Source organism: Coptis chinensis, chromosome 6 (genome assembly GCF_015680905.1).
Source record: "Coptis chinensis isolate HL-2020 chromosome 6, ASM1568090v1, whole genome shotgun sequence".
NCBI classification, from domain to species: Eukaryota; Viridiplantae; Streptophyta; class Magnoliopsida; order Ranunculales; family Ranunculaceae; genus Coptis; species Coptis chinensis.
In genome coordinates, this window is record NC_141461.1 from 11,477,903 (window position 1) to 11,497,452 (window position 19,550).

The 19,550-nt window shown below is 38.4% G+C and overlaps 1 protein-coding gene across 1 annotated transcript; it reads right to left on the bottom strand.

Moving 5' to 3' along the window:
* Window positions 1-16,491: 16,491 nt before the first annotated feature.
* On the bottom strand, window positions 16,492-19,008 carry GALS1 (glycosyltransferase family protein (DUF23)). Its single transcript, XM_086566555.1, has 2 exons — window positions 17,783-19,008; window positions 16,492-17,229 (listed from the first exon to the last, which is right to left on the bottom strand). The coding sequence occupies exons 1-2, from the start codon at window positions 18,904-18,906 to the stop codon at window positions 16,881-16,883; spliced, it is 1,473 nt and encodes a 490-aa protein (XP_086422681.1). The 5' UTR covers window positions 18,907-19,008; the 3' UTR covers window positions 16,492-16,880.
* Between the last annotated feature and the right edge of the window lie 542 nt (window positions 19,009-19,550).

The window sequence follows — 19,550 nt, forward strand, 5'->3', positions numbered from 1 at the left end:
TGAGGTTAAAGTAGCCGAAGACTGGTTGTTAGACATGTCTAGTATGCTGGACTCCATAATGTGTACTGATGCGGAACGGGTTACTTTGGCTGCTTTTATGCTTAGAGGTGAAGCCAAACACTGGTGGATCAGTGTTAAGGATGTAGAGACATTTCCTATGAGTTGGGCTAAGTTTGAAGAACTCTTCCTTTTGAGGTATGTTACAGAGGCGGCGAGAGATAAGAAGCGAATGGAATTCCTCAAGTTAGAACAAGGAAACATGACAGTGGGGCAGTATGAAGAGAAATTCACTGTTCTTTCACGATACGGGAAAGTGTTGATTTCCACAGAAAAAGCTAAGGCTAGGAAATTCATTGACGGGCTGAAACCGTATATGCAGAGCAAGATGTCGGTCCTTCCGGATCGATTCTTATCTTTGAGGCTCCGTGAGAAGGGCTCAAGGTATTGAAAGAGTGGATGATCAATTATTGCTACAGGCAAAGAGGTTGGAAGGGTAAGGCGGTCGGCATCTCGGGGTAGGCGGGATACGGGGAAAGAGGCGGGGTTTACCAAGGTAGTGGTTCGAGTCGCATGCAGATGTATAGGCGGTCATTCAGCAGGCACCACGATGGAGGGCACCAGTCGCATTACCGGGGTTTTGAATGTGGTTAGGCCAAGCCAGAAGTCTACCAGGTTCGCCAGGCCGATGGAGTGGATCCACGAGGCCACCGAAAATTTGCTCCTTCTCGGACGAGCACCGGTGCAGAATTTGAGGCCTCAAGGTCGAGAGAGCTAGATTGCAATCTGTAATACCACGAGTACACACCGGGGAGAGAGTGTGGTTTGCTATAGTTGCGTGAAGCCGGGCATATCAAGCGGTTTTGTCCCAAGTCCACTTCGGGGTGGAACAGAGACCACAGGCCAAGGTGTATTATCTAGTGCCGGAGGAAGAAGTTGTGGATCCCCGATCACCCAAGAGGAAGCCACGGTATATAATGCTATGGGGGCAGATATCGCTCTACCGATCAAGTGGTGGAAGGTATGATATGTTTGTTTACTTATAAGGTGCATGTCTTGTTTGATACGGGTGCTACTCATTCCTTCATTTCTAAAACTATGGTGGAAATTCTTGGGTTGGAAGTAGTTAATACAGGGAGGAAGCTTATTTTATCTACTCCTCTAGGAAAGAAAACTATGTTCTTTGAAGTTTGTCACCATTGTGTGATAAAGATAGGTGATAGAGAGATGATAGTCGATCTAACGGTGATGGACCTAAAAGATTTCGATATCATCGTAGGGATGGATTTGTTAGGGAAGTATCATGCCCATGTAGATTGTTTTGCCAAAACAGTGGACGCTTAAGAGTAACGGACAAATTTTAGGTTGTGTTTGAGGGATTAGAAATACGGTATCTCGAGTGGTGAAGGCCAAGTCCGACTTCAAGTATGATAGATCACGGATTGTTAGCTGGTCTTAGTCTCCAAGGGCGCGGTTCGAATCTTCCGAGCTTGTTCTCAGTTAGTGAGTTCTTGGCGTTGTTCCCGGATGCATTGCCGGGATTGCCTCCCCCGCATGAGATAGATTTTGTAATAGATCTAATGCCGAACGTCGCCTATTTCGATGATTCCTTATCGAATGGCTCCTCTCTCGAAATGAGAGAACTCAAGTCCCAATTAGATGAATTGAAAAGATTGGGATTTATAAGGGAAAGCCACCCTTAGGGAGCACCGGTGTTATTTGTGAAGAAGAAGGATGGGTCATTTCGCTATGTGTGGATTATCATCTAAGTTTGAATAATGTGACTATCAAGAACAAATATCCGTTGCCTAGGATCAATGACCTATTTGATCAGTTAAGGGGTGGCAAGTATTTCTCAAAGATAGATCTCAGAATAGGTTACCATCAGATGAGAATTCGAGAAGAAGATATACAGAAGACAGCTTTCCGAACACGGCTAGGGCATTTTGAGTTTTTGGTGTTACCATTTGGATTGACCAATGCTCCAGCTGCATTTATGGATCTCATGCACCGAGTGATGTGGAAATACTTAGATCAATTTGTTATCGTATTCATAGATGACATCTTGATTTATTCCAAGACTAGGGCTGAACACAAGGAACACTTGAGGATTGTCTTCCAAACATTAGTTGATCATCAGCTGTATGCCAAGTTCAATTGTGAGTTCCGTTGAATGAAATGAGGTTCTTAGGGCATGTTGTATCGGAGAATGGAATCAAAGTTGATCGCTCAAAGATAGAGGCGTGAATAATTAATTGGTGAGACCGACGCCGGCCAAAAAATCGAGTTTCTTGGATTGGCGATTGGTATTACCGTCATTTTGTGAAGGATTCTCTAGCATAGCGTCGTCCTTAACTAGATTGACACAGAAGGATGTGAAGTTTGAATGGACGGAGGCTTGCGAAAAAAGCTTTCCAAGAGCTAAAGACGCGATTGATAACAAATACTTGACTATTCCGATCCCGGAGAAGAGTTATGTGATTTATCTCGATGCCTCTAACACCGGGTTAGGATGTGTCTTAATGCAAGAAGGCCAAGTGATAGCGTATGCGTCTAGACAATTGAATGCCCATGAGAAGAATTATCCTACTCATGACTTGGAGTTAGCGGCGATTATTCATGCTCTAAAGATATGGAGGCATTATGTGTATGGTGAGAAGTTTGAGATATTCTCTGATCACAAGAGTCTCAAGTACTTGTTCTCGAAAAGATTTGAATATGAGGCAGAGGAGATGGGTTGAGTACATGGAGGACTATACATTCACATTGCAATACCATCCGGGTAAAGCAAATGTAGTTGCCGATGCATTGAGTAGGAAGCGAGAACATGTTTGTGCTCAGATGATGATGAAGGAGTGGCAATTGCTGGAGTCTGCTGCTTCTTATGGTTTTGAAATCACGGGAAATGGAAGTGGAGATCCTCAGAAGTGCTGTTATTTAGCACAGATGACAGTGACGGCAGAAAACACCTTAGTCCAGGAGATTGTGAATGCCCAGAATACATCGAAGGATGGACCTAGGTACCGAGGATATGTGAATAATGCTGAGGATGTTGATTGGGAAAAATCTGGAGACGGAAGCATCAGATTCAGAGGAAGAATTTGGATACCTTTTGATCACTCTTTGCGGAATAATATCTTGAAGGAGGCACATAGATCGAAGTATACCATTCATCCTGGCGGTACCAAAATGTACGAGATCTGCGTCCGATCGGTTTGGTGGCGGGTATGAAGCGCACATTCTATAATATATTAAGAAGTGTGCCACATGCCAATAGGTGAAAGCTGAACACCATAGACCACCTGGTCTTCTTAAACCTCTGGAGATTCCGGAATGGAAGTGGGAGAATATAACCATGGATTTTGTATCCGGGTTACCGCGGACCAGTGAGGGAATGGATTCTATATGGGTCATTGTTGATGATAGACCACCAAGTCCGCCCATTTCATACACCGTTAAGACTACTTACTCTGCTGAAAAGCTAAGTAGGATCTACGTGCCAGATGTACTGAGGTTGCATGGGGCACCACTCTCTATAATTTTAGATAGAGGTACTCAATTTACCGGTTCATTTTGGAGAAGTCTTCAAAGGGAATTGGGGACCAAACTGAAATTCAGTACAGCATTTCATCCGCAGACCGATGGGCAATCGGAAAGAGTCATCCAAATCATCGAAGATATGCTTCGGGCTTGCGTGCTTGATTTTGGGGGTAGTTGGAAGACTCATTTGGCGTTGGCCGAGTTTGCTTACAACAACAGTTACCAATCTAGTATTGGTATGGCACAGTTTGAAGCGTTGTATGGCAGACCTTGCAGAACACCTCTCTGTTGGACTGAAACCGGAGATAATATTATGTTAGGGCCAGAGATGGTTAGTGACACCACCGAGAAGATTGGAGTGATACGGAATCGGTTGCTCACAGCCCAGAGTCGTCAGAAAAGTTATGCAGATAGGCGTAGACGTCCCTTGGAATTTTATGAAGGTGACAGGGTATTCTTGAAAGTATCTCCGAAGAAGGGCATTCAGAGGTTCGGGTTGAAAGGGAAACTTGCACCTAGATATGTGGGACCATTCCTGATTATTCAGAAGATCTCTGAGCTAGCTTATAAGCTCGAGCTACCAGAAAGGCTATCACGTGTCCATAACGTGTTCCATATCTCGATGCTGCGCAAATATGAGCCGGATCCACTACATGTTGTCGATTTGGAATCGTTGGAGTTGGAAGAAGACATTACCTATCCGGAAGGGCCAGTTCAGATTCTAGATGCGAGAGAAAAGAGATTGCGGTCAAAGGTCATTCCGTTGGTAAAGGTCTTGTGGAGAAATCACAATGTAGAGGAAACAACATTGGAGAAAGAAGCCGATATGAGGCAACAATATCCAGAATTGTTCGAGAAATAAGGTATGATTTAATTTCAAGGACTAAATTTTCTTTTAAGGAGGGTAGGATGTAAAGCCCTGAATTATGTATTTTTGTAAATTTCATATTAAATCTAGGGTCATTTATGTAAATTGGTCATCGGGTTTATATTTCCAACGTACGAAACTTAAGGAAACTTAACTCCGACTCCTAAGCCCGTTAGATAAGCAAATCTTATACGAAAATTTGACAAAAAATGTCGGTTAGCAGTTTTCTGCGTTCGAAGCTGGCACTAGTTAACAGCTTACACGCATGATTGGGTCATCGTTATAGCATGCGGTGAGATAGAATATAGAAAATTAAACTTAGCGGGATGGGCCGGAAAAATAATTACGACGCGACGTCAAACGAGTTGGCGGTTAGGAGTGCGAGGACCTTAAGCCTAATTGTAATATATTGGGCTTGGGCCTAAATATATCGGCCCAAATAGGAAAAAACGAAATCGCGAAATCAAAAAAAAATTGCACCTAACTTCTTCTTCCCCAATTTTCGCACCTTTTAAAAACCCTAGGAGAGAGAAACCGAAATTCTCTCAATTCCCATCGATCCAACCATAAATTCTTCACACCCAAACCTAGAAACACTAAACTGAAGTGAGAGAATTCAAAATCTCTTGGAAATTCGAGCATACTGAAGCCAAATCGCGGCGACAGGTGAGTGAATTCGTCTCCAACCGATTCAACCCCAAGAATGCAAACACCCAATCACTAACAACACTCAATCAAGTGTGGGGATTCAAAAAAATTATTTTAATTGACGGCATATTTTCGCGAGAGGTGAGTTTGAATTCGTTTCAAATAAATAGTTAGCTTCAATTTCGATTGCTTGAGGGTGTAATGCTGAAATTGATTGTGTTGGGGGTGTTGAAGGTCGGCAGTGGCAATTTGGAGGAGTTAAAGTGGAGGGAAATAGTGGTGGAGCCGAAAATTCTTGGAGTGCGTCGTGTTTCAGTGAAAGCTTAGTGAATTTCGCTTACAGTAAATAATTTGAACTCGATTTTTTTTGTAGTTGGTTGTATTGATGAAGTATAATTGAAATGGGGTGGGTTTAATGTCAGCAGTAGCTGGTTTGGAGATGGAGAGCTGCGAAATTGTGGAGAAGCAAGCTAAGGAGCGATTTTGCCGACTTGGTAAGAATTTTTTTTTGGTTATTCATTTCAAATTCGAGAGATTCATGTCGATTTACAACTGTTAATGTGAATTTCGAGAGATTTAATATGAATCGAAGGGCATGGGATTGGTTGTAGTTAAAATTTGGAATTTGAATTGAGATGTGATAGGATTGACGTCGATATGAGGGCCTGCCATGGCCCGGAATAGCCGTAGAGACCGTCCCGAATAAAGTTCCGAAATGGCCTGTAGCTCACTTGGCCGACAAAGAGTTATAGAAAAAATACCCGAACCAATTTCTTAACGTCGAGATTTTCTTCCGAACTGGAAACTACGCTTAGATAATAATTCATCGTTGTTCGATCAATTCTAACAATCGACGTTTATGTATATGCTGTTATCGGAGTGAATTCGAGTTGATTCGGTTAAGCGGGCTCGATTTGGTTAAGTGGGCTTGAGGAGAAGGAGCTTGCTAAGGTAGGAACCTACATACCAATATATGGTCTGCTTATTTTCATGCATGATTTGAATTGTTTAAAATAGGAAATAGATAGTTGCGTATCAACCATGCATGTATATATGATATTCATGTTTTGCACTGTATTTCCTCGATATAAATTGTATATATAGATAGCTTACGTGTGAAATGGGTTTTTTTTTGGTAAAATCGGGGTAGCGGAGATTTGTTTTCTTTGTTAAAAGAGAAAAACTGGTTTTGGGAAGGGTTCGCGTCTCTTGTCTCAGTAAGGAGACAGAGAGATGGATTTTGTATCTTGGTGAGGATTACCCTATTGTTTGTAAATATGTGTGAGGTTGGATTGTCCCCGGATAGAGTTCGTTGTTATTTACGATGATTCGCTGTTTGGGAATCATCGGTTGTCATTTACTATGACTGGCCCGTTTGGGAGTCATAGGTTGTATGTGATCGATGGGGGACATCCCGGAACTCACACATACAGGATCAACAGTTTTAAAAGAAAAACTAAATATGTATCTATAGTATTTGGAAAACAATCGGTAACACGAGTATATATATAGATATTACTATGCTTATCACGAGGGGATTTAGAAAAGGAATTGTGAATTCCTAAAAAGAAGGAACTGTTGTCGCAAATTTCGGAGACGGCAGTTCGCTCTAGGATTCCAACTGTGGTGTACACCTTTCGAGGTGGTGGGCCACCTTTAAAGGGATGCATCACTGGATGTAGTCCGGGAATTCCTTTTCTACTTTTCTAGATAACCATTGCTTGTACGTGTCACGCTGTATGGTGATTAGCTTGTGTGGGGTTACATGCTACCTCGATGAGGTTTAGGCGCTTGGAGTGAGAGTTTAGTCCACTCTGGATGTGTGTCGGGATCTGGCGATCTGCAGATCGTCGAACGGGTTGACCACCGTAAGTTAGGTGACACCATGTATGGGAATTATCGTGGTCAGGGCCCACCTTGCCCTAAAAAGCTTTGGGGATTTTGTGTGTACGAACACAACAACGGCATTTCAGCTCCCTGCCGGTAAAATCAGGAAAACAACGGTGCATGGTTCACACTGGAAAGTACTGAACCGAGATTGCCTGTGACTGGGGCTGAGTACCAGTCGTACCCTCACTATTCTAATAGGATGCAGTGGTCACAATAGTTGTATGATGATTGTGAAAACTATATTTTGAATATTAAAGAAGCATGCCGATATGATTTATGCTAGCTAGTGATTTATTGTATGGTCACGATATTTGGATATTATTATAAAAACCTGCATGTTTTAAATGTTTTGTTATAAGTAGTCTAGTATTGGTTATGTGCGTTTCTACTGGGCATAGTTGTTTGCTCATCCTACTTAATATTTCAGACGAGCCAGTTGCGGAGGAGGTTCTTCCTAACCCTAGTGATGAAGGTTATGGTGATTTGGGAGGATTTCCTTATGCTTGACGAGGACAGAGTCAAGTTTATACTTTTGGTTGTATAGAGATAGTTTAGTCATTTTGATTGTATATATATATATAGAGCTCTGCTCATTTTGATGTAATATTTGCTGTAGTTGAGTAGCAGTTACACTTACACAGTTGGTGGATGTATATAATGTTGTTAGAAGGTTGGGTTTGTATATATATGGTTGTTGGAAGGGTATTATGAAATGTCCAGGTTATGACAGGTTTTATGACAGGTTTTAGGGTTTACGAATGTCGATTAAACAAAGGAAACTCTGTCGAAATTTCGGTAGAATTAGGATGGGTGTCAGCCTCGAGATTCACTCCTCATCCTCGGGATGTGTGTTGGGTCTCGGGGCGTGACACCGCGCACCCTTTTCAGTGATCTGTCTACTTCGTTTGTTTGTTTTTCTGGAAATCATATTTATTTGGAGTCGGCCATTGAGCGGTCCAATTATTACAGGAGATCCCTGAACTTAGGTCGTCTTTTCTACTTCACATCTCCTTAGGTCAGATCAAAATTAATTTCAATTGTTTGTGTGCCACAAACTGCTTCAAATACCCCCTTTCAATCAGATCATGTAGTTCATTTTTCAGGGTCTTGCAGGTTCTGGTGCTATAACCCTTACTCTTATGGAAATTGCATTAGGTCCTTTGGTCTCTGGTACCCAGGGAGCCTGGCTTTAGCGGAGCTAGCCATTTGAGGTAACTCTGATTTTTTATCAAGTCTAAGACGTCATCTGGCATTTTGTTCAGAGGGGCAAAGTTTATGTTCATTGAGGGAAGAGTTTCTTCAATTCCCTCCACACGTGACTTCTTCTGTGGTTTTCCATCTGCACTACTAGCTACATTTTGGTATTACCCTCTGGGCATTCGTCCCTTTGATGGGGATTCAGCCCTTTGGCGACCACGATTATGGTCTCTCTTAGATTTTTGAGGGGAAAAATTTCCATTCCTTTCTCGAGGAACCCCAGGAACTGTCTGACTAGTCTTCTTTGCTTCCTGACATCTGTTCAGGATATCCTCTTCCCACCTCGCATAAGTTTCAACTCTGTTAAGGAGTTCCTCTAAATCGCAGGGTGGTTTCCTAGAGAGAGATCTGAATAAGGCGTTGTTTTCATCCAACCCTTGTTTGGAAGCTATTATAGCAGTCTATTCGTCACAAGACTCTATTTGGATTGAAATTTCCATGAACCGTTACATGTAGGATCTTAATGCCTCTCCATCCTTTTTCTTGATGTTGAACAATGCATCGATCCATTTTGGCTGATGCTTGTTGCATGAGTACCTATCTATGAAGGTCATAAATAGTTCTTCTAATTAAGGACCTTATCTGACGCTCAGGTAATCTGTGGTACCACTGGAATGTAGATCCAGACAGGGAGGCTTTGAACTCCTGACACATGACATGGTCATATCTCATATTGTTCCATAGTGGCATGATATCTGAATACATGATCCACCACCGGATCTGACTTGCCACTAAAGACATTGAACTTCGGTTGTCTGTAACCACGAAGATATGGCTTTCTCATCACCCGTGATGCAAAAAGAGATCTTCATGTCCCCATTATAGTAGATTGAACAAGGGAGTCTTGCATTTTTCTCCCCTTGCCTGTCATCCGATGCATCTGACAGATCAGGTCATTCTTTTGAGTTTCCCATGCACTTTCTTTGGTAGAAAATTTCCTATTCTGAGTTTTTTTACGGTGTCGAGGGTCGACATCACGATCCTGGTCAGTGGACTCCGGTTCTGAGACTGTTCCTGAGTCATCATCTGAGTTGCTATATTCTAACTCAGATGGCTCGCATCGTACTGGATCCCCTCGCCTTAGGTTCCTAGCACGACCACCTTTCAGAAGGTCGTCATTATCGAGATAGATGAGTGGCTCCTTCCCTGTGTTAGACTGGTATAAGTGCCTTAGCAGCTGTAATTCTCGCTCAAGATTGCTTCTTTGCTGTTCCAGAGCCTACACCGCCTGACTCGCCTGAATAGACTCTGGGTTGGTGAAGACAGCATTCTCACCATTTTGACATTCCTCCTGAGCGTTATTCCTGGGACCTACTCCGGGAGCAACTGGTCCATCGGGGTTGGTTACAGGTCCTTGGGGGGGATCATTCGCATCTTGGTGACCGACATTCTCACCCACTTTAGGCATCTCATGCTCATCTTCTCTAATGGCGACACTGTGCGTGGTAGCGACACCCTTTGTTTTCTTTACTCCTTTCATCACAATAGTAAGAGTTTTTAGACTAAATCAATCTTTTAAAATAAATATTTACCTGCTTTTGTCCCTATAGACGGCACTAAAAGATGTAGAGGAAATTCTGAGTATCCCCTGATCTTCATCTGTGCCTTGTGATCTTGAAGCCTCTACTGAATAGAGAAAGGATGAGATGATGGTGAGTTCAGGGTTGAACCGTCTGACGGCTGCCTACGTATCTCCTTTATTTTTAAAGAGAATCAAACCCTATTTTGCGTAGTTCCTAAGAGGGAATCCCTATGTTTATATAAGAAGAGTTACGAGAGCCCTAGGGTTAGGGTTGTCCTCACCACTTGTGAGTTCTCTTCCATCTTTGGACTCTACCTTTCTATTAGGATTCCTCTTCTTATGGAAGTCTAAATCTAGACCATATTTTATGAGATCAAGGTAAGTTTCCTTGTTAATCATAATGTCCCATTGTGTATGGGAAGATTATATCTAAAAGATAACTCTAAAGATATGTCATCATGATTCCTTCCTTATCATCAGAGATCGCCATCTTCAGTTTCCTTCTGTTCAGGAACTGTCTATATTAATTCCAAACGACTTTAAGAACTGTCATACTTAGAGGCGGCCATCCACGTGCCTAGCACATGTCCACTAAGCACGAGATCACTTATTCACGGAACTAATCCGATGGTCCTCGTCTCATTCTGGATATTTATGGTCTTAGGTTATTTTCCCTACACGTGTTATCTGTTTAATGACGGGAAATCCCCCCTACATCTACTATAATTGTTTCTTGCTTCTTCTTGTAACCAACTTAATTTTTCCATCATCTCCTGATCGATCAATATGTATGAATAATTATGGTTTAACATTTTATTTAACAGTGATAACAAGTCAAGAAGGCAGAAGTATGTTGAAGCTAGCTAAGATCGAGGATGGTAATAAGCTTTTGTTCTGGTGTTAGTGCCTATACAGCTCATACATGGACCACATTATCAAGAACTGGAGATGATATGATGATGTGAATGTAATGACGAGAAAGAGTGTTGATGACCCAAGAAGGCCTACCGATCTTGTGTTAAGTGCAACAACCTCCGTCTGCCTTCCAGTTTCACCAAAGAAGCTTTTTTATTTTCTTCGAAATGAGAACTCACGAAATCAGGTCATTTCAACGAACAAAACCTATGTTTGGATGCAATTCTGATTTTGATTCTTTTTGTTTCTTATCCATTTAGTTTTTATTTAACAAGATGTTTCTTCACGAGTATGCAACAATGGTGATCTCAACAAATTATACGTCACAACCAACTAATCATACTTGAAGAATCTTAAAGAACCAATTATTTAATAAGGTATCATAAGTGTTTAGTTATAGATTTTCTACACTGTCGTACTCGTACTTTTTCTTTATTTTGTAATCACAACTATTTCTTTCATAGGGTGTCAAACTTTGCTTATTCTTGGTTGAATGTTCTTGGGACGAGAATGGCAGCACAGAGGAAAATGTTCTTGGTGAAGTTATAGAGAGTTATATATATTTTTTTCATTTGTAATTCTTTCATTGCAATACAATTTTGGAATACAAAACAAGATGAAATAACTTGGTTTGGATGTTCTTTATAATATATTTGTATTTACTAGAATTTGGATTTTCGATTTGGAATGGATTGTTTTGGGATGGTGTTTAGAATTAGTCATGTGGTGTTAAAGTGGAATGTTATATGTATAATTTTATGAATATTAGGTGATTGGAATATTTAAATAATCAAGGATTTTTTTTTAAATAAAAAAAATTTATATACCACTGTTCTGGAAGAACCGTGGCGACTATGTTAACTTTATACCATAGTTTCGCAAAAAATCAGTACATTGTATTGGTCATATACCACGGTTTGAAAACGTATTACCACGGTATTCTAATAGATACAAGTTTAAACCACGGTTTTACAAGATGTATTTACCACCCCAGCTGATACCATGGTTCAAAAAAAGTGGTAAAAAGTCTTTTACCACTCTAAACAGCAGTGGTATATGACCTTTTCTGTAGTAGTGGTGGTATACTTTTCTCAGTTCGAAAAGGTATACGGAATGCGATGTCAAGTAATTTCTCATCAAGAGAAGATACAACAAGCGGAATAGGGGTAACACCATCACCTTTCTGTGTCGAGAGTGTAAGATCTATAATGTTGGCCTTAGGGGGTGGTTGTGGTATGCCCAAAATGGCGCATGCGGGTTCCCCATTCTCCATCAATGCAGGTGGTTTTATAGTATCATATGGATGACGACACAATATACCAAGTGCGTGGATGCAAAGGCAAAGGCCACAAATCCATTTGTCTAATTACTTTAAGGAGTTCTCCAGTGACAAATGTAGTCCACAATCATCCTTAAGTTCATTCCGTACCCCATCAATACTCAATTGGCAATCCATGTGTTGTTTATCGAAATGCGTGAAAAGGTAGGGAATAGTCCCATTAGCGTTTACCCCATTGGTGTATCAATGATGACCCCAGAAAGGATAATTAATGAACACGTTTTTTCGGGGGTGGGGCAATAAAATTGGAAGAAACAACTGAGACGGTAATGCCTTTCTTTCCTCTCATAGGCAAATCCCATCGGCAGCTCAAGAAATTTGGTCGAACAAACCCAAAACCCAAAACCTTTACAAACAAATCCCAAATCCCGTAGACAATTCAACAAATCCCAAATCAAAACAGACAAAACCCAAAACTCAAATCCCATCGTACAACCAATTTTTTTTATTTTTTGTAGTGTGATATTGCCACTGGTCGGGCTTTATACGTATTTTGTATCCCATTTTTTCTCTCTCCTAATCTAAGCGAATAACTACTAATATTTTAGTTTTTTGAGAAAACCGAAACGGTATCGAAATCGAAATGTACCTTATCGTAATTAAATGAAGGTATATGCTCTTGTTTTGAGAAAAATAGTAATTTCACTTCGATTGTAAATTTTAAAAAAAGTATTGTGCCTCATCCATGTTGGGATATATATACATATTCTGGTGGGGTCAACAGAAGTTATTTAAAAAAACAAGAAGAACCAACTCAAATGGCTAACTCGCCCGGTGTCAAGAATTGATAGACAGCTCAAAAAGCTAGCTCGTCCACACTGATTTAAAGGAGCAAAGTTTTCTTTAGCAAGTAAAAAGAAAAAAGAAACCAATAACTCAATCTCACAATAATGATAGCGAAGCATGAATGCCCGTGGAAAAAACATAAATGGAAAAGAAAAAACTCCTAGTTGACAAGAAAGGAATCCAAGAGATGCCCCAATGCCCCAAAAGACATCAATCTTTATGGCACCATGTGCTATTAATATCAATCATCTCAGCCGATTAATCGCATATCACTTGTAAACCGATTATTTTTTACTGGTTTTTTAAATTTTCTCACCAACCCGATTTAATCACCAAATTGATTGATTAATCGGCCAATATGACCGATTTCTCGCTAAACCGAGAAAAAAAATATCGGTTTTCCACCCAAAAAAATATATAAAATTAACGAATTGGATTCTTAAACCGTATTGATAATAATATAACCTAATCAACGCACAAAGCGAAAAGTTAACTTATTTTTCCGTTTTTAATGAAAGTTAAATATACAAATTATTGTATTATCTCTCTAATATATATTATTGTTTCTCTCTCCCCTCATTCATTTAAATATTTAACTTAATTGTTGTATTTTACATCTATATAGTAGCCTGTTGAAAAAACATAAATGGAAAAGAAAAAACTCCTAGTTGACAAGAAAGGAATCCAAGAGATGCCCCAATACCCTTAGTAGATGACCACCAAAAGACATCAATTTTTATGGCACCCTATGCTATTAGTATCAGTTATCTCAGCCGATTAATAGCATATCGCTTGTAAACCGATTATTTTTTACTGATTTTTAAAATTTTCTCACAAACCCGATTTAATCACCGAATTGATTGATATTAATCGGCCAATATGACCGATTTCTCGCTAAACCGAGAAAAAAAAATATCGGTTTTCCACCCAAAAAAATATATAAAATTAACGAATTGAATTCTTAAATCGTATTAATGATAATATAACCTAATCAACACACAAAGTTAAGAGTTTACTTATTTTTTTCTTTTTAAATGAAAGTTAAATATACAAATTATTATATTATCTCTCTAATATATATTATCGTTTCTCTCTCCCCTTATTCATTTAAATATTTAACTTAATCGTTGTATTTTACATCTATCTAGTACTCCGAAATTGAGTTAGTTAGGTGTGATTATGAAAATTTGATATTTTTTGTTATATCTCGAATAACTGTTTAATAATATTTTGTATGATTATATTTTGAAAGTGTCAAATATATACATTCAATATAACCAATTAAATTACCGATTAATCGCATATCGCTCATCGACCGATTAGTTCCAAAAACCGATTTTAACTACTTATATGGCACCCATAGTTCGGGATTTCGGAATTCTCGGAATTCCGGTAAATCCAAAAACCGAAATCCAATAAATTTCAACCCTATAGAATTTGGAATTTCAAATTATTTCGAAATTTCAATTATTTCAACACTATATTTAAATTTTCGATTTTTTGAAAAACCGAAATTCCGAGCGGAATTCCAGAGTTTCGTTCGGAATCACGAACTATGATGGCACCACACCACCACTCTACCTAAATTTAGCTATTCCGTCAGATTCAATTTATTAGTTTTTATTTATTGAAAAATGCTTAAATCAAAATCTACGAACATTTTCTTGGTGATGTTGACCGCACACAAAGAATCGGTAGAAACCAGTCCAACTAAAGGCTAGGCATCCAGGCAGGCAGTTACCCAACATTTTCGAAATCCAGGGCAAGACTCAAACTCAAACCTCTCTGGACGCAGAATGACTGACCTGTTAAGCACTTGAAGTACACGGAGAAGTGTATGAGCGTGTACACAGTCCACACACTCTATGACTCTACACGTGCTTCTATTGACGAACCAAAAAAAATGCTGATGCATGTCAACAGAAATCCAGAAACGACATAAGTCTCAAGAATCTACCATATCCAAGCCCCACCACCACACCTCAATAATTTTCGGGCCAAGTTGTCTCCATACAAAATAATTCCGCATGTGGTCCACAAAATCATATTATAATGGTTTTATCCCAAAAAAAAATAAAAATCATATTATATGAAAATGAACAAAACCATACCAAACCATATACGAAAAATTATTTGTATCCAACGAGTGAATTGCTAGCGTCCTGCCCCTTTAAGGGGATAGGACCATTCTTCCCACTAAATGACAAACTAAATTGACCATATACCTATTCTTTATGTTTTTCTTATCATACCAAAATTACTCCCGTAAAATTAGTTTTTTTTTTCTCAATAAATGCCTTTTTTTCCTTCAAGATCCGAATCACATTTTTTCAACCCATTTTCTTCAACTGGAAATGAGCAACTTCAACACCTCTTTTCAACGGAAATTATGGTATTATTATTATTGGCTTCTTACATTAGATATCTCCCAAAAATTCAATTCAATGGATAATTGGTATTAACCTATCATTTGAATTGATGACATTCTCCATCAATTTTGGTTTTCAAATAGTTTATGGGTTTGTAATTTTCAAAGGAAAGATCGTGGTGTGGTTGTTCTTACACTTTGAATGTCCAAAATGAAATTTTAAGGAAAAATAATTTGTCAATAACTTAATGACTTGATAAAAATTTATAAACTTTAAATCTTTTGAGTTTGGCATTAGATTTTTCTTTTCCAAATTGTTCAATTCTCAATTTTGCTCTTTAGTATTCAAATGAGAGATAGAGAGAGAGGTCACTGCTGGTGGTTGGAGTCGTACTCGGTGAGGGCGGTTATTGGTGGAAAGAGGAAAAATAAGGCAAGACAAAATTCAAATGTTTTGTTCCTTATTTTATTTTTCTTTCAAAATTGGGAACTTTATGAAAAGGTAAAGAGGTATTTTTTTTGTCTCTATCCGGGTGAGAATGGTTCTATCCTTCCTTTAAAGGGCAGGACGCTAGCAATTCTCATAATACATGAATAAAATGTAATTGGCTGTCTATTCCAAAAATCTCAATAAATTTAATACATCTCGAGTTCTTGACACATCAAAAGAAAATGCTAACCAACAAAAACATCGCATGCCTCGATGCCAACTGAGGCCCTATGTAAAACAAAAAACAAAGTGTAAATTTTGTGGTATCTGAACTAGCTCTACAAAACCATTATTGGCAATATTAAGACTTAATTAAAAGTTAAGATCATCGTTTAGTAAATTAGCTTTCCGCTCTTTGTGAGCTTTCATTGGGCTTCTGAGAGTTAAAGGTTCTTAACAATGGACAAATTTTCCTACTAAAATCTATGGACCAAAATATCACCGATATATCTGATATATTGCCGATATATATCGGTCTTTTGGTATACCGATATCGATATTTTATATATATATCTACTGAATATAGAATCTTTTTTTTTCCGATATATATCAAAATTTCCGATATAAACTTTATATCGTTGAGATAATCAATATATTCGATATTTATGATATATATCGCTTTGACTTTTTGACCATTTTTTAATATAAATCAGATATTTTCGATATTATATATCTGATATTTTTGATATTTTAAATAGTTTGGACTGGTCACAAAAAAAATAGATATATTCAATATATATCGGTTTTTTAGTACACCGATATATTAACCGATATCGATATTTTGGTCCTTGCTAAAATCAATATAAATGAATACTATTCAAAATCTCTTTGGCATCTCTTTTTCTAGTCTAACGAATGCTTTGGATTAAAGTGAATAAAAAAGGGTGTTTATAATGAGGAACAAGAACTAATTTAAAGAAACAAAAAATTTGAGCACTAAAATGCCTTTACATAAAGATTAAAAATAAAATAAATATGAATATGAATCAAAACAACACCTTTACAGGAAATTCAACCTCATCCTATTGCTTTCTTTCCCTTTTTTCACCTGTCCAATATCTTTCCTTTCTTTTTTCTTTATCTTTTCAATGGTCAGATTCAGATCACAAGTCCATCACAAATTCATAACAACTTTGAAACACTGCTGACCACATCATGGGAAGAGAAAGAGACACCTTAACCACCGACACACAATGATGTGCCACGTGTTAATCAATGAGTAGCCCACGTTGCTGGGTAACATTTTAACCTCTGGCCTTCTTACACGTGTACTGCGCCTCCTAGTGTTTTCTCTTCGAACCGTTTTATTGTGTCGGCTAGTTTCTTCATATTATCGTCGTACACAAATGGTAAGTTTTCGGACATCGTAACAGTTTTTTTAGCCGACACTGGGAGAAATTCCCGGCACGGCTCTCCTTCTACTGTAATTGAATTGTGATAGTGATAATACCGGATTTTTGTTTCGGTCTTGTGGAGTGTTTTTCCCGTTACATTTTCCGACATGTGAACACCTGTTGCGTAGGCATTCTTAGCTTGTATTGCGTATTTTCGATCTCGCCTAATTTTCGTTCTTGAATCTCTAAAAACCAATTTCTCAAAACCCCATTTCCTGCGAATCAATGACAAAATTATTAAAATTACTTCACTACTCAATACAAAATTAAAAAGAAACTCAGAACCAAAAATGGCATTTTAATCAAAACAGAAAAGGAAAATGTACACAATCAAGAAAATATACGCTTACATTTTTCACATTACAGTGTAAAATGCACTTTGACTATAATGGACACCAAACTGACCAAAGTACCAAAACAAATTCTCAATAGCAAAATGTTTACACTAATTGCACATTACTTTATTAATCATTACATTACAAAATCACAAAATGCACTTAAAAATATACAAAAAACACAGGGAGATATTTTAGTCGGGAAAAACAAAATCAAATTCATGTACCATATTTATTTTTGGTAAAGAATACATGTATCATATACAACTTAAATAACAACTATACAGCTTAAATATAACAGCTAAGATTATAGGGGGTGTGGGAATGAAATAGCAACTTCAATGAAAATCAAATAGCAAAAATAATATTTTTAAAACACAGTTCATCAAAAATTAGAAAATAAAAATAAAAATAAAGGAATTGAACTACCAACCTTGAATAATCCTGAGTAGACTCATTCAAACAAAGTTTACTAGACATTGGATTCTGCTCAATAGTAAACTGAGTATACTCCTCAAACTCCTTCATAACCGATTCCAACTTATTCCCATCCGGCAAATAAATATACTCATCCACATCAAAATAAAATGTCCAATTTGCCGCATGACGATATTTATGCAAACAATCATTCACAATTAAAAACTGATTGTAATAATACCCATCAAATTCAGCTTGATCTCTAATATCTTGAATCGTAGCTCGTCCTAATTTCACCCACGGTTCGAGTACACTTCTCACATCAGTACTAATTCCACCCGCATCATGAAACACGAAATGTGAGCTTGGTCCAAAAAACCAAGCATGGTATGCAATCCATTCACGTATACGAACAGCACTTAAATTCCCATACAACGATGACCCACAGTATAAATACTCGTATTTATACGGTGGGCTGTATGTTGACGCGTTATACACACCTGGTTCTTCTTGTAAGGCTACGATACGTTCGTATCGTTTTGGTGATTGGTTGTAATACGCGTAGAGAACTAGTGTACCGCCCGTGTTGTCTTCATTTGGATTTGTTGGAAACGTACAATTTACGACTACAACCGTATATACGCGACCGTATCCCCAATCCGGTAAAATTTTATACGCCTTCGTTTTGATCGAACGGTTGTTGTTTGAGATCCATTCACATTTGTACCATGGATGACCGTAAACGTGGATGGGCTTTGAAGCTAGACCGACGATTGCGAATGTGTTGGGCCCACCACGATAAGCACCCATTTGTACGAAGAGTGAAGCCGCGTTGCCGTAGCTGGTAAAAGTACGTTTATTTTGATCGGCTAATTTTTGAGCTTTTGGTTTTGGGGTTGAGAATTTTTGTGCTGTGGAGTGAGGTACAGGGTTTGGTGGTGTGGCAGTGCAGGGACGTGTTGTGGAGAGGAGGTTGTCGTAATAAGGTTGTATGTTCCATATTAGCATGACTAGTGTTATAGCTAGTAATGTAGCAAAAAGAGGCTTGGTCTCAAAACATGAAGTGAGTTTTGTAGTTGTAGTTGTAGTTGTGGTTGTGGTTGTGGGGGGAATTGGTGGTGGAGGGGAGTCTTTTCTCATGGTTTTTTTGGGGAGAGTCGAGTGTGGGAGCTGAGACTCTCAGAGTGTTTTGAGGGGAGTAGAGTGTTTTGAGGATATGCTTTTTAGGGCTTTGTTTAGAGACAGTGTTGAAAGTTGGGCTTAGGGGTTTTTTTTTAAATTACGAGATTGACACTGGTTTTGTTCAAAGAGCTTCACTGTCGTGGGTATCTTTTTTTTTTTGATAATTCCTGTCTTGGGTGTCAAATTGTCAATCATCATCTTTGTTTAGTATTTGTGACAGCGTGTAAATTAGAAAAAAAAAAATGACAATAGCTAATTATCTTTTGAATTTTGTCTTATGCAAATATGCAATAGCCATGTTTTTAGTATAAAATTTCTATGATTAGTTAAAAAATTTGATTCCCACTCAACTTACAGCTCCATGGTCCAGGGATCTAACCAAATACTAATTAAGGAAGAGTCTAGTGAATACCTTCCATTATATTCTTATTTGTTTGATAGTGGAACTCTAAAAGTGAGAGTAAGTCTCCTAGACAAAATGAAAACGTCACTCTCAGTGTTTGTGATTCTGAACAAAATTTAGGAATCCGTCTAATATTTTGGTTTTTAAAAAAATTGGAATTCCAAATATAGAGTTGAAATCTTAATAATTTTGAAATCAA

What these genes read in the sequence shown, in the direction of transcription:
- GALS1 (XM_086566555.1), bottom strand. Translation starts at nt 18,906, where the DNA reads ATGAGAAAAGACTCCCCTCCACCACCAATTCCCCCCACAACCACAACC. An exon ending in TCTACTCAGGATTATTCAAG is followed by an intron (nt 17,230 to 17,782) that starts GTTGGTAGTTCA and finishes ATTGATTCGCAG; the next exon opens with GAAATGGGGTTTTGAGAAAT.